The sequence below is a fragment of the Nerophis ophidion genome, linkage group LG01 (genome assembly GCF_033978795.1).
Source record: "Nerophis ophidion isolate RoL-2023_Sa linkage group LG01, RoL_Noph_v1.0, whole genome shotgun sequence".
NCBI lineage: Eukaryota > Metazoa > Chordata > Actinopteri > Syngnathiformes > Syngnathidae > Nerophis > Nerophis ophidion.
The window spans coordinates 6,883,785-6,899,465 of record NC_084611.1 but is presented as its reverse complement, the minus strand read 5'-3'; the positions used below and the strand labels follow the sequence as shown (position 1 = coordinate 6,899,465).

The window sequence follows — 15,681 nt, the reverse complement described above, 5'->3', positions numbered from 1 at the left end:
AGATATTTGCCTGAACACATGAGAACACACACACGCACGGGTGAAAAACTCTTTAAGTGTTCAGTTTGTGGCAACAGCTTTTCTAAAAGAAGCTATTTGACTCAACACACGAGAATGCACACAGGTGAAAAACCATTTGATTGTTCAGTTTGTGGCAAAAGCTGGTCTGTTAAGAGATATTTGACTGAACACATGAGAACACACACAGGTGAAAAACCATTTAATTGTTCAGTTTGTGGCAACATCTTTTCTCAAAAAAGCCATTTGACTCAACACATGAGAACTCACACAGGTGACAACACATTTAATTGTTCAGTGTGTGGCAAAAACTTTTCTCAAAATTGCTCTTTGACCCAACACATGAGAACACACACTGGAGAAAAACGATTTAAGTGTTCAGTTTGTGGCACAAGCTTTTCTCAAAATTGCCATTTGAAAAAACACATGAGAACTCACACAGGTGAAAAACCATTTAGTTGCTCAATTTGTGGCAAAAGTTCTTCTGTTAAGAGCAGAATGACTGATCACATGAGAACACACACAGATGAAAAACCATATAAGTGTTCAGTTTGTGGCAAAAGCTTTTCTTATAGCAGCTCTTTGTGTCAACACATGAGAACACACGCTGGAGAAAAAAACATTTAGTTGTTCAGTTTGCTGTAAAAGGTTCCCACAAAGCAGACGCAGTAAGACACACCAGAACATACAATGGAAAATAAGCAATTAGCTGTTTAGTTTGTGGTATGTTGCTCATATGTGGCGACATCCACCCTACCCAGGACCTCCTCACTGCTTCTTTCACAAATATCTGAGGTATTCATACAAACTTGGATTAATTCAAGCATAATCTTATCCACTCATGACCTCATGTCTTCTCTGTATCTGAAACCTTCCTGAACAATAAGATAGATGATGCTTCAAGTGCTTGGTTACTCCTTCTTCAGTCCAGGGACCTGGGGCCTCATGTGTCAAGTTTGTGGACGCTCAAAAACCTGCACTACACCCTTTTTCACTGCAAAGTTGAGATGTATCAAAACTGATGATGACGCATAAGTGATGCTGAGTAACTGTTTGCATAACAAACTGCCAACTTTTACTCCTCAGATTGATTGATGTGCAAATCAGAGACATATGAACAATTAACCCCCAACACCCACAACCCAACCCACACCTCCCTCAACATTCGGGCATAACAGGTTCAAGATCAGTTTGCGAAGTGTAAAATTCAGCTGCATTTTTAAATGAAAGAAACTGCTGCTGTAAATGTGTCCACTGGATGTCACAATAATAATTCTGTTAGGCAAGCAAATGGTTTATACCGGGGCGGGCAATTATACCAAGCAAGAGGTAAATGGTTAAAGGGTTACACTTGTAAAGCGTTTTTTGCCTTCAAGGTAATTAAAGGCCTACTGAAATGAGATTTTCTTATTCAAACGGGGATAGCAGCTCCATTCTATGTGTCATACTTGATCATTTTGCGATATTGCCATATTTTTGCTGAAAGGATTTAGTAGAGAACATCGACGATAAAGTTCACAACTTTTGGTCGCTAATAAAAAAGCATTGCCTCTACCGGAAGTAGCGGACGATGTGTGCATGATGTCACTGGTTGTAGGGCTCCTCACATCCTCACATTGTTTATAATCATAGCCTCCAGCAGCAAGAGCGATTCGGACAGAGAAAGCGACAATTTGAGCGAGGATGAAAGATTTGTGGATGAGGATAGTGAGAGTGAAGGACTAGAAGAAAGAAAAAAGATGAGGGCAGTGGGGGCGATTCAGATGTTATTAGACACATTTACTAGGATAATTCTGGAAAATCCCTTATCTGCTTATTGTGTTTTTAGTGTTTTAGTGAGATTATGCTGCAGGAAGAACGACACGAGCTCCGCTCATGTTTACGGTAAGAGCCGACTTATTACCACAATTTTCTCACCGAAACCTGCCGGTTGACATGTGGTAGAGAAACATGTTTGCTTGACCGCTCTGTTCCATATTAAAGCTTCACAACAAACAAAGAAACACACGCTGTGTTTCGGTTGCTAAAGGCAGCTGCAATCCACCGCTTTCCACCAACAGCATTCTTCTTTATAGTCTCCATTATTAATTGATCAAATTGCAGAAGACTCAGCAACACAGATGTCCAAAATACTGTGTAATTATGCGGTTAAATCAGACGACTTTGAAGCCGTGAGTGGTGCTGGAATAAAATGTTCGCTCCAACCAATAACGTCACAAGCACGCGTCATCATTCCGCGAAGTTTTCAACAAGGAACTCCCGGGAAATTTAAAATTGCAATTTAGTAAACTAAAAAGGCCGTATTGTCATGTGTTGCAATGTTAATATTTCATCATTGATATATAAACTATCAGACTGTGTGGTCGCTAGTAGTGGCTTTCAGTAGGCCTTTAAAGTGCTTTGACGCTATTTCCACATTCACACACTGATGGAGGGAGCTGCCATGCAAGGCCCTAACCACCACCCATCAGGAGCAAGGGTGAAGTGGGACACAATGGACGTGACGAGGTTGGTAGAAGTTGAGGATTGATCCAGGAACCCTCAGGTTGCTGGCACGGCCACTCTCCCAACTGCGCCACGTCATCCCCAGGTACACAGTAAAGCGGGGCTGTGACTCCTCCCCCTCCAGCCAACATAAAAGAGGAGTAAAATAATCAATCAGTAACCCCACTTCAAATGCAGCATGAGACACTGCACACTGATATAGTTCTGTGAAAATGATTGTCTTCTGTGCAAATGTAAAGAAAGTGAACAGTGTGTGATTTACTGCAATACTGTCACTCTTTCTACTTTTTATTTGTGCTTTGTTGAAATTGTTCACACATTGCACTGCTTTTATTTTTCTGTCAATACACATTATGTCTAGAAGACAGGAAGTAACTCAACACTCTTGAATAGTTTCTACCTCAGTGTGTATGGTTTGTTGAGTTAGCACAGGATTAATATGTGGAAATGACACATGAGGTAGTTGATACATAGAATAGTTTTTATTCATGCATTATTTACTTTTTGTTCATTCGTAGGTAGGTTGTGTCTTAAAGTTTAATTGCTTTGTAGAAACACTGACATTAGGTCTAAGTCTACTTTGTTCTTCAAGGTGTTTTTGAAAATGCCCCGTTTTTCTTCCTCTGAATTTTTACCCAAATCGAAGTGTTTGGTCAAGAGGATTATTTGTGATATGTACATTTTCAGAATGTGTTTGTTCTGTTTTTGACCGAAGTAAAATAAAGAAAATAATCTAATGTTGTCGTAGTCGTATTTTTAAGTGATCATGCCATGATTTTACCCGTCCCGCCCACGTGGAAATAGATTTTCCTCCATGCGGCCCCTGAGCTAAAATGAGTTTGACAGCCCTGCTGTAATCTGACTCATGTGAGCAGGTTACTGTATAAACACATTTTGTTATAAGTTATAAAAATGTGTTCAGTTCTCAGAGACACGTCAATGTCAGGCTGACAATCGCTCTTCCGCTTTCTCCAAACACGAGAACAAAGCAGCTCCTACTGACTTGTGATTGGTCAGACCGTGCCGATCTTAATCACATGGCTAATTGCAATATAATAAATTGCAACATAATTGAATATCTTATATGCTCAGACAGTAATGTGTTTATATAAGTTTAGATTGTGTTATGATGTTTGTAATGGGGAAAGACGTTAATGTGTCTTGTTTTCATGTTTGCATTCAAGCAGTGCAATGAGGGCTTTCTGCTGGTGAGTGATTAGCACTACAGTTAGAGCCACCTATCGCCAGGTAGAAATGAGCAGTTTCACCAACATTTTGATGTGAAACCATATTACTAACTGTCTGCTGTTTTACAGGATTCATGGAAGTTTATTGTCATAGCAGCACACGATACACATGAGATGGCACACAATTTAGTAGCAGGTGAACAATAGGATTGGTCCTGGTGGTGTTGTACAAACCCCGTTTCCATATGAGTTGGGAAATTGTGTTAGATGTAAATATAAACGGAATACAATGATTTGCAAAACATTTTCAACCCATATTCAGTTGAATATGCTACAAAGACAACATATTTGTTGTTAAAACTGATAAACATTTTTTTTTTTCAAATAATCATTAACTTTAGAATTTGATGCCAGCAACACGTGACAAAGAAGTTAGGAAAGCTGGCAATACATACTGATAAAGTTTAGAAATTCTCATCAAACACATAAATGGAACATCCCACAGGTGTGCAGGCTAATTGGGAACAGGTGGGTGCCATGATTGGCTATAAAAGCAGCTTCCATGAAATGCTAAGTGATTCACAAACAAGGATGGGGCGAGGGTCACCAATTTGTAAGTAAATTGTCAAACAGTTTTAGAACAACATTTCTCAAAGAGCTATTGCAAGGAATTTAAGGATTTTACCATCTACGGTCCGTAAAATCATCAAAAGGTTCAGAGTATCTGGAGAAAATACTGGACGTAAGCGATGATATGACGGACTTTTGATCCCTCAGGCGGTACTGCATCAAAAACCGACATCAGTTTGTAAAGGATATCACCACATGGGCTCAGGAATACTTCATACAACCACTGTCAGTAACTACAGTTGGTCGATACATCTGTAAGTGCAAGTTAAAACTCTACTATGCAAAGCCAAACCCATTTATCAACAACACCCTGAAACGCCGCCGGCTTTGCTGGGCCCGAGCTCATCTAAGATGGACTGATGCAGAGTGGAAAGGTGTTCTGTGGTCTAACGAGTCCACATTTCAAATTATATTTGGAAACAGAGGATGTGGTGTCCTCCAGAACAAAGAGGAAAATAGCCATTCGGTTTCTAATAGGTGCAAAGTTCAAAAGCCAGAATCTGTGATGGAATGAGGGTGTATTAGTGCCCAAGGCATGGGTAACTTACACATCTGTGAAGGCACCATTAATGCTGAAAGGTCCATACAGGTTTTGGAGTAACATATGTTGTCATCCAAGAAACGTTATCATGGACGCCCCTGCTTATTTCAGCAAGACAAGTGTTACAACAGCGTGGCTTCGTAGTAAAAGAGTGCAGGTACTTTCCTGGCCCGCCTGCAGTCTAGACCTGTCTCCCATCAAAAATGTGTGGCGCATTATGAAGCGTAAAATAGGACAGCGGAGACCCCAGACTGTTGAACGACTGAAGCTCTACATAAAACAAGAATGGGAAAGAATTCCACTTTCAAAGCTTCAACAATTATTTTCTTCAGTTCCCAAATGTTTATTGAGTTTATTAAAATAATAGGTGATGTAACACAGTGGTGAACATGCCCTTTCCCAACTACCTTGGCACGTGTTGCAGCCATGAAATTCTAAGTTATTATTTGCAAAAAAAATTAAAGTTTATGAGTTTGAACATCAAGTATCTTGTCTTTGTAGCATATTCAACTGAATATGGGTTGAAAAGGATTTGCAAATCATTGTATTCCGTTTATATTTACATCTAATGCAATTTCCCAACTCATTTGGAAACGGGGTTTGTATACTATTAGTGCTTTTCTTCTTTAGTCAGAGTCATGATTTGACTTTCTAAAGGTTTTTTAACTAAAACAACTAAGTGGGTTGAAAAATAGTTCTGTTTCTTGTCGTATTTAAAATGTATGACTTTTTTCTTTGATGTTTGCCCTTTTTCTGGTTGGAACAACAGCAATGAGAAAGTGTGTGCACGTGCTTGTGTGTGTGTGTGTGTGTGTGTGTGTGTGTGTGTGTTTTATTTTCAAAGAGTAGTTGTATGTTATTTGATGATAGATACATTTGTCAACTATTATTTTAAAACAAGTTTAAAATGCCTTTATGTTGAAAAACCACTACTGTGGAGTAGGAAACGGAATGTACGGGCTTCTAGCGCATGCGCAAATGTACTTGAAGCTAAGCAAAAAGACGAGGACCGCATGCTATGGTTGTTCCCAGAATTTTGAACTTCACGATCTTAAAGTCATATGATTCACAGCAAATATAGCAACAAATATCTCAATTCGTATTTTCCAAAGCCACCAAACGTGCATTGAGTTTGGAGCGATATCTGAAGTGAAGATTGAAGACGTGATAGAAGATGGACGACTACTGCTATGCTAAGATGGCGACGTCATGTCAAAGAGAAAGTGAAAGAGAATCGGAAACTTCCAGCGAATCGCCAACGGAGATAAAGAGGAAGGATGAAGGTGAGTATGTTGAGATTCGTAGTTTGAAAGATATTTGAATTTCAAGGCCTTAAAATAGATTGTTGTAGACTTTGTTGAAGAACGTCAACAAAGAGCCGCCATGATTGTTAGCTTGAAGAAGGCAGTGGAGTTCACATCAGAGGAGATGAAAGAATGCAAAAGTCACATGAAGAAAGTGGAAGAGCATAAGAACCGCTTCCTAGAGGGGTTAGTGCGTCTGCCTCACAATACGAAGGTCCTGCAGTCCTGGGTTCAAATCCAGGCTCGGGATCTTTCTGTGTGGAGTTTGCATGTTCTCCCCGTGAATGCGTGGGTTCCCTCCGGGTACTCCGGCTTCCTCCCACCTCCAAAGACATGCACCTGGGGATAGGTTGATTGGCAACACTAAATGGTCCCTAGTGTGTGAATGTTGTCTGTCTATCTGTGTTGGCCCTGCGATGAGGTGGCGACTTGTCCAGGGTGTACCCCGCCTTCCGCCGATTGTAGCTGAGATAGGCGCCAGCGCCCCCCGCGACCCCAAAAGGGGATAAGCGGTAGAAAATGGATGGATGGATGGATGCCACAAATGAAATATTTAGCTCTCATTACTAAACTAAGTTATTCATGGAGTCCATCAAGTCATTGGATGGATTTTAGAGTGGACATAACAGCCACTATCTCTAAGTCATCCTCCATCTTGTAAACACTGTAGCAGCTAGTGAAAGATGAACATCATCTTGTTGTGCCAGCATTTGATTTTGAGCATTTTTGAATTGTTTTTCCTATTTCTCTTTAGGGCTGGGCAATTAATCCCATTTTAATCTCAACTTCAATTAAGACGTGACACAATCATAAACTTTTTATCGTGGAAAAAAAAGGAACGGCCCCAAAACTTGCATGCAAATTCTTGAGCCTGTGTCAATTAAAGGGATGAGTGAGTGTATGCTTAAAAAAAAGACCATGTCTACTAGAATGTGCTGCGTTTTAATTGACACAGTGCTAGTACGTCTAATCAGTAATCACTGAACTCAACAAAAAAGTAAGATCACATGATTTGCGCTTTGATATTATCCTTGGAATTGGCACTAAAACAGAATCCGCTGGTAAACGCAGAATTTCACGCAAATGGACATACATGTGAGTGAAATGTTGTCACAAAAATGTGTCCGGTACCCCTCGTTCATCTCCGAAACACTCAACCACCCTGTCCTGAACTAAACAATGTGGAGACGGCCACTCGAAACTAAACTATGAAGCTAAAGCTAGCAAGAACAATCCATACACCACAAAACACTTCTTGTGTTGTTGTGAACGGCATCACGATGTAAGATCAATGTACAAACAGGAAAGCCGTCGCAACTTCAGAGGCTTTCTTTATTTTACAGCCTCTCGCTGCTGTCTTGGATCCGCTTTGAACTGAACTCTCGTGGCTGTGTTGGAGCCACTATGGATTGAACTTTCACAGTATCATGTTAGACCCGCTCGACATCCATTGCTTTCGGTCCCCTAGAGGGGGGAGGGGGGTTGCCCACATTTGAGGTCCTCTCCAAGGTTTCTCATAGTCATCATTGTCACAGATGTCCCACTGGGTGTGAGTTTTCCTTGCCCTTATGTGGGCCTACCGAGGATGTCGTAGTGGTTTGTGCAGTCCTTTGAGACACTAGTGATTTAGGGCTATATAAATAAACATTGATTGATTGAAGTTTTCTCAAAACTCACACTTTCCGCTTTGATTGATTGATTGATTGATTGATTGATTGATTGATTGATGTTAGATAATGTTATGTATGTCACAAAAGCAAACAATCTATTGTGGTAAACTATGTGTAAAAGTTAAGAAACGGAATTCAGAAAACCTTAATATGATTTGTTTGAGGATATTGATAGCGACGGACTAGAAAAAAAAAAAAAACTAGTTAAAAAAAAAAAGCGATTGCAATCGCGTTGCATTGAGACGGATTCATATGTTTTTAGACACATTTACTAGGATAATTCTGGGAAATCCCTTATCTTTCTGTTGTGTTGCTAGTGTTTTAGTGAGTTTGATATTACCTGATAGTCGGAAGTATACGTCCACGGCCGGGTGTTGACGTGCAGTGTCTCGGGGAAGTCGACGGCAGCTGTATGGACGGCACAAGCTCAGCTGATCTCCGGTAAGAGGTAACTTTTTAACCACAATTTTCTCACCGAAACCTGCTGGTTGACATGTAGTCAAGATCCATGTCCGCTGTGATCCATACTAAAGTTTCACCTCTGTGAATTTTAAACAAGGAATCACCGTGTGTTTGTGTGGCTAAAGACTAAAGCTTCCCAACTCCGTCTTTCTACTTTGACTTCTCCAATATTAATTGAACAAATTGCAAAAGATTCAGCAACACAGATGTCCAAAATACTGTGTAATTATGCCGTTAAAGCAGACGACTTTTAGCTGTGTGTGTGTACACAGCGCTCATATTCATAACAGCCCGTGACGTCACGCGTACACGTCATCATTACGCGACGTTTTCAAGAAAAAAGTCCCGGGAAATTTAAAATTGCAATTTAGTAAACAAAAAGACCGTATTGGCATGTGTTGCAATGTTAATGTTTTATCATTGATATATAAACTATCAGACTGCGTGGTCGCTAGTAGTGGCTTTCAGTAGGCCTTTAAAGTGGTATTATCAAAAAGGGGTCAGTGTCCAGCAGGACCGATAATCAGCATTTCCCTTTTATTAGCGTTGAGTTGCAAAAAGTTATTAAAACATTAAGACACGCCTCCAGCTGACTACAATCCGGCTTGTTGGTCAGCTTTAGGGGCATGTAGAGTTGGGTGTCATCAGCATAACAGTGGAAGCTAACACCGTATTTGCGTATGATGTCACCTAGCAGCAGCATGTAGGTGCTGAAGAGTGCAGGGCCAATATTGGTCCATTTAGGGCTGGGCGATATGGCCTTTTATTAATATCTCAATATTTTTAGTCACGATACACCATATATATCTGGATATTTTGCCTTAGCCTTGAATGAACACTTGATGCATATAATCTTTGATTGATTGATTGATACTTTTATTAGTAGATTGCACAGTACAGTACATATTCCGTACAATTGACCACTAAATGGTAACACCCCGATAAGTTTTTCAACTTGTTTAAGTCGGGGTCCACGTTAATCAATTCATGGTACAAATATATACTATCAACATAATACAGTCATCACACAAGTTAATCATCATAGTATATACATTGAATTATTTACATTATTTACAATCCGGGGGGTGGGATGAGGAGCTTTGGTTGATATCAGTACTTCAGTCATCAACAATTGCATCACCAGAGAAATGTGGACATTGAAACAGTGTAGGTCTTATTTAGTAGGATATGTACAGCCAGCAGAGAACATAGTGAGTTCACATAGCATAAGAACAAGTATATACATTAGAAGTACATTTGAGTTGTTTATAATCCGGGGAGATGGGATGTGAATGGAGGAGGGTATTAGTAAAGTGTTGAAGTTGCCTGGAGGTGTTGTTTTAGAGCAGTTTTGAAGGAATATAGAGATGCACTTACTTGTACACCTGTTGGGAGTGCATTCCACATTGATGTGGCATAGAAAGAGAATGAGTTAAGACCTTTGTTGGATCGGAATCTGGGTTTAACGTGGTTTGTGGAGCTCCCCCTGGTGTTGTGGTTATGGCGCTCATTTACGTTAAGGAAGTAGTTTGACATGTACTTCGGTATCAGGGAGGTGTAGCGGATTTTATAGACTAGGCTCAGTGCAAGTTGTTTTACTCTGTCCTCCACCTTGAGCCAGCCCACTTTGGAGAAGTGGGTTGGATTGAGGTGTGATCTGGGGTGGAGGTCTAAAAGTAACCGGACTAGCTTGTTCTGGGATGTTTGGAGTCTAGATTTGAGGGTTTTGGAGGTGCTGGGGTACCAGGAGGTGCAAGCGTAATCGAAAAAGGGTTGAATGAGAGTTCCCGCTAGAATCCTCAAGGTGCTTTTGTTGACCAGAGAGGAGATTCTGTGGAGACATCTTGTTCGTTGATGGACCTTTTTGATGACCTTGGTTGCCATTTTATCACAGGAAAGATTAGCCTCTAGAATGGAACCTAGGTAGGTGATCTCATCCTTCCTGGTGATAACAATGTCACCCACTTTTATAGTCAAGTCACTGACCTTCTTAAGTTTGATATGGGACCCAAATAGGATGGATTCCGTTTTACCTAAGTGTATGGATAGCTTGTTGTCAGCCAGCCAGGTGCAAATATATAATCACAGCAGTATGATGATTCTATGTGTCTACATTCAAACATTCTTCTTCATACTGCATTTATATATGCTACTTTTAAACTTTCATGCAGAGAGGGAAACCACAACTAAGTCAATCGACCAAAAAAGTATTTATTAAGTAGTTATTAAGCAGTGGCACAAACATTCATGTCATTTCCAAAACAGAAAGTGCAAGATTATCAGAGACATTTTAAAACAAGCTCTTGACAAACAAACAAACTAACAAAATGTGTCAAAAACAAAGTAAATAAAATGATGGTTGCAATTGTACAGAAAGTAGATCCAATTTCTTGCATTTAATATCTAAAAGAAGTCTTCTACTTCTTAACTATAAACTTCTTTAGTTTTGCGATTTCAATATTGTCGAAACAAATATTTTCTACTTTCTGTGATTCTAGCTGAACTTTTCTGAGTCTATGACAAGTCATGTAAACATTGATCCATCATTCTGGCAAGGCACTAAATGAATGGCCATGAAACACTACACACTAGGGTGGTCCCGATACCAATTATTTAGTACCGGTACTAAATATATAGATACATTTCCAAATAAAGGGAACTGCGAAAATTGTCAATATTTGCTTTATTTAAACAGAAAATCTTAACTACATTAAACACTCACAGTCAAAGAACAATTGTATAAGGTTAAGATATAAATTAAAAAGCATTAAACACATTGGGCTTCTCTTGTTGCATTCAAAGAACAATTTACAATTTTCCATCTTACATATAGTCTGCTATAATCAAGGATTGGATTAGAATAGAACATAAAGTTTTACTGATATTATATTCAATTATTCATGATTTATGGTTGCCACTCCTGGTCGGTGCTTTAAGATAAGTACAATTATTAATTAAGTACTTAAAACAAAACTATGGATGAATGTAAATAGCAGCTAAAACACATTTATTGAAGACAAAACACAAATGGTAAGAATTTGTTACAAAATGTCGTCATTTGACTTGCATTAGTTGACTGCTAATTGGTCAGTTTTAACTGTGCTAATATTTGTCATCAAGTTCTACGTATCTACATGTGCACAGCAGGGGAGCTGGTTAACTTCTGAGAGTAGTATGTGTGTTTGTGACAATGTCAACCTGTTGTCTGAGTGACGTCAGTGAGTGAGCGGGCGAGTGAAGAGAGAGCAGCGTAACCTATACGTGCTACAAATCAATGCAATGAATATATATGGGGTGTTATGGGCTAGGAACAGAAGACTAGTTTCAACTCGTAGAGAGAGGCAGAGCTTGAATTGTAGTTTGGTTGACACCGTGTATTAGAGAATTAGTGATTGACAGCAGATATACACACACACACAATGAGTTGAATGGCCATTCAACATGAAAGCAATTTACAGAGAAAAACACAAGTACTATATACATATATACAATTCCATTTAACTAATCAGTGTCTCTGGATCTTGTTCAAATCTTAGTTCAGATAATAGTTCTTGGAAAAAAAGATGGCAGTACAGTCCATGTGCTGCAGGTAAAGGTGAACATTGTAAAGGGTTGGCTCGAGAGCCTCCGACCAGCCCAGACAGAGCAGGTGGTGAGGTTCCTGGCTGGAATCTTCCAAAACCGATCCTTGGACTAGGTGATTATTTTCCTTAGCTCGCCATCGAAAAGAGAAGCCTGGCCAACTAAACTTCTACAATCGAACACAGCTTAATGACAAAGAATCTGGCGCTGGAAGTCGGCTCTCGAGCAGAAATGCAATCGATCTCTCATGTCCTGTCTCCTGGCTACTTCCTGCTATCGGCTTATAAGCACCACTAATTGGAAGGCGGCGGTCACGTGACAAAGGAGGAGTGTGCCGAGTTGCCAAAGATTAACTAGAGCAAGAGCATGCCAGTCACTTTCGGCTACCGGTATATAGCTACAGCTGATTGGACTGTGGTGGTCACGTGACTAGGAAGTGCGAAAAGAGTAAATAGAAAGGCAAGAGCCTAATAGTCTCCGCAAATGTATTTGACACCTGCGTTACAGCAGCAGGACAGGTGTAACAACTACATTATGCCTGTCACTATTTAAACTCCTTGTGCAGATCTCAATACTTATTATTTAAATGTTGACCTAAGAGTGAAGCAAAGGTGGTAATACTAATCACCACATTTGGCGAGGTGTGTTTTAAAGCAGCTGTTGTGAGAGTAGCGTATGTGTGTGTGCACTTTTAAGAGTGGCAGTATGTGGGGTGAGTGACGTGTGTGTTTTGACACACTCAACATCATGCGCCTCGGTTCTGTAGTCACCGCGGCATGCAGATGAAAGAACGGTACCCGTACTTTTCAATGGTGGTATAGTACCGAATTCAATTGGTTAGTACCACAATACTTTATTAGTAGCAGTATACTGTACAACCCTACTACACACACATACAGTACATAGAAGAACGTGTGTTTTTGTTGTTTGTGTCTTGCAGACGTCCAGCAGCTGATGGGTAATCCAGAAGAAGTTTCCCCTCAGTCAGGTGGGAGCTCCACTTTGAAGCAGGAGACTCCACAACCACCCTGCATTAAAAAGGAAGAGGAGGAACTCTGCATCACTCAGGAGGGAGAGTGTCTTCTAGGACGAGAGGAAGCTGATTACACCAAGTTTCCACTGACTGTTGTCTCTGTGAAGACTGAAGATGATGAAGAGAAACCACAAGTAGACAACCTCTTAGCTCCACTATCAGATAGTGAGGCTGAAAACGAGGTTGAAGTACCTTTGAGCAGCGATACAGACTGTGAAGGTGATATGAGGACTCACACTGACAACAAACACTCTGAATGCTCTTCAAAGAAGAGAGGTTTGAGCTGCTCGGTTTGTGCTAAAAGTATTACTAACAAGAGCCTTTTGACTCGACACATGAAGACACACACAGGTGAAAAACCATTCAATTGTTCAGTTTGTGGCAAAAACTTTCCTCTAAATTTTCGTTTGACTGAACACATGAGAATACACACAGAAGAAAAAACATTTGACTGTTCAATTTGTGATAAAAAGTACTTTTTTAAGAGCCGTTTGACTCGACACATGAGAACACACACAGGTGAAAAACCATTCAGTTGTTCAGTTTGTGGCAAAAGCTTTGCTCGAAATTGTGATTTGACTGAACACATGAGAACACACACAGGTGAAAAACCATTCAGTTGTTCAGTTTGTGGCAAAAGTTTTGCTCGAAATATCAATTTGACTCACCACATGAGAACACACACGGGTGAGAAAACATTTACTTGTTCAGTTTGTGGCAAAAGCTTTTCACGAAATATCAATTTGACTCACCACTTGAGAATACACACTGGTGAAAAACCATTTAGTTGTTCAGTTTGTGGCAAAAGCTTTTCACGAAGTAATAATTTGACTTACCACATGAGAACACACACAGGTGAAAAAACATTTAATTGTTCAGTTTGTGACAAAAGCTTTTCTGTTAAGAGCAATTTGACTCAACACATGAGAACACACACTGGAGAAAAATCATTTATTTGTTCAGCTTGCGGTAAAAGCTTTTCTGTTAAGTGCAGTTTGATTGAACACATGAGAACACACACAGGTGAAAAACCATATAAGTGTTCGGTTTGTGGAAAAAGCTTTTCTGTTAAGAGCAAATTGACTCAACACATGAGAACACACGCTGGAGAAAAAACATTTAGTTGTTCAGTGTGCTGTAAAAGGTTCCCACATGGTGCAGAAGCAGTAAAACACATGAGAACACACAAGGGAAAATAGCCAATTAGCTGTTTAGTTTGTGGTATGTTGCTCATATGTGGCGACATCCACCCTACCCAGGACCTCCTCACTGCTTCTTTCACAAATATCTGAGGTATTCATACAAACTTGGATTATTTGAAGCATAATTTTATCCACTCATGATCTCATGTCTTCTCTGTATCTGAAACCTTCCTGAACAGTAAGATAGATGATGCTTCAAGTGCTGGGTTACTCCTTCTTCAGTCCAGGGACCTGGGGCCTCATGTGTCAAGTTTTTGCACACTCAAAAACCTGCACTACACCCTTTTTCATGGCCAAGTTGAGATGTATAAAAACTGACATTGTAATGCTGGGTAACTCTTTGCATAACCAAGAGTCAACGTTTACTCCTCGGACTGATTGATGTTCAAATCAGAGACATGTGAACAATTAACCCCCCCCCAACCCCCACCTTACTCAACATTCGGGCATAACAGGTTCAATCCGGCCTGAGATATGAGTTTGTGAAGTGTAAAATTCAGCTTCATTGTTTAAAAAAAGACTCCTTGTTCTAATTGTGTCCACTGGATGTCACAATAGCAATTCTGTTTGGCAAGCAAATAGTTTATACCGATGCGAGCAAGTATACCAAGCAAGAGGTACACGGTAAAGCGGGGCTGTGACTCCTCCCCCTCCAGCCAACGTAAAAGAGGAGTAAAATAATCAATCAGTAACCCCACTTCAAATGCAGCATGAGACACTGCACACTGATATAGTTCTGTGAAAATGATTGTCTTCTGTGCAAATGTAAAGAAAGTGAACAGTGTGTGATTTACTGCAATACTGTCACTCTTTCAACTTTTTATTTGTGCTTTGTTGAAATTGTTCACACATTGCACTGCTTTTATTTTTCTGTCAATACACATTATGTCTAGAAGACAGGAAGTAACTCAACACTCTTGAATAGTTTCTACCTCAGTGTGTATGGTTTGTTGAGTTAGCACAGGATTAATATGTGGAAATGACAAATGAGGTAGTTGATACATAGAATAGTTTTAGTCGTGCTTTTTTTAATTTGATGTGTTGTGACTTAGATTTAATCTCAGTGTTTCTATTAACTTCAAGTTCATTGTGTTCTTTGAGGTATTTTTGAAAATGCACCATTTTTTCCCTTCTGAATTTGAAATGTTTTCTCAGGAGGATTATGTGTGATGTGTACATGTTCAGAATCTGCTTGTTCTATTTTGGGTCAAAGTACATCCAATAAATTAATCAGAAGTTATAAAATATAGTAACAATTACTTTCATCCCATTGATATTTTTTTTAACGTTGTTGTCCCAGGCAATCAACTTTTCTGTGAAGGTATAGGATAGGCAAATATAAGCTTTGGCTTCAGCCTATTCCTTTTTCGGTCGTTCTTTTTCTTTTCTTTTGTGCGTGTATGTGTATGATTGTTTATGTATAACATGTACTGTAAAACTGATCACACAAAATGGTTGATTGTTTTTATGACCGAAATAAACTTATTTCATTCATTCATTCAAGTTGTAGTAGTTGTATTTTTAAAGGGGAACATTATCAGCAGACC

The 15,681-nt window shown here is 39.7% G+C and overlaps 3 protein-coding genes across 4 annotated transcripts in view; all 3 read left to right on the top strand.

Moving 5' to 3' along the window:
- Positions 1-15,681, top strand: part of LOC133553287 (zinc finger protein 239-like) — a 152,771-nt gene that overhangs the window by 50,656 nt on the left and 86,434 nt on the right. The gene's annotated exons all lie outside the window — the stretch shown is intronic.
- LOC133556441 (gastrula zinc finger protein XlCGF57.1-like) overlaps positions 1-15,681 on the top strand; it is a 101,174-nt gene that overhangs the window by 35,293 nt on the left and 50,200 nt on the right. The window lies entirely within an intron of this gene.
- Positions 5,855-15,637, top strand: LOC133552025 (gastrula zinc finger protein XlCGF57.1-like). The gene is made up of 2 exons (XM_061899323.1): positions 5,855-6,164; positions 12,840-15,637. Exons 1-2 carry the CDS (start codon positions 6,056-6,058, stop codon positions 14,129-14,131), a joined length of 1,401 nt encoding a protein of 466 aa, XP_061755307.1. The 5' UTR covers positions 5,855-6,055; the 3' UTR covers positions 14,132-15,637.

Excerpts from the sequence above, each read along its gene's own strand:
- LOC133552025 (XM_061899323.1), top strand. The coding sequence starts at position 6,056 with ATGGACGACTACTGCTATGCTAAGATGGCGACGTCATGTCAAAGAGAA. Across the intron at positions 6,165-12,839 it reads GATAAAGAGGAAGGATGAAG|ACGTCCAGCAGCTGATGGGT; the intron begins GTGAGTATGTTG and ends TGTGTCTTGCAG.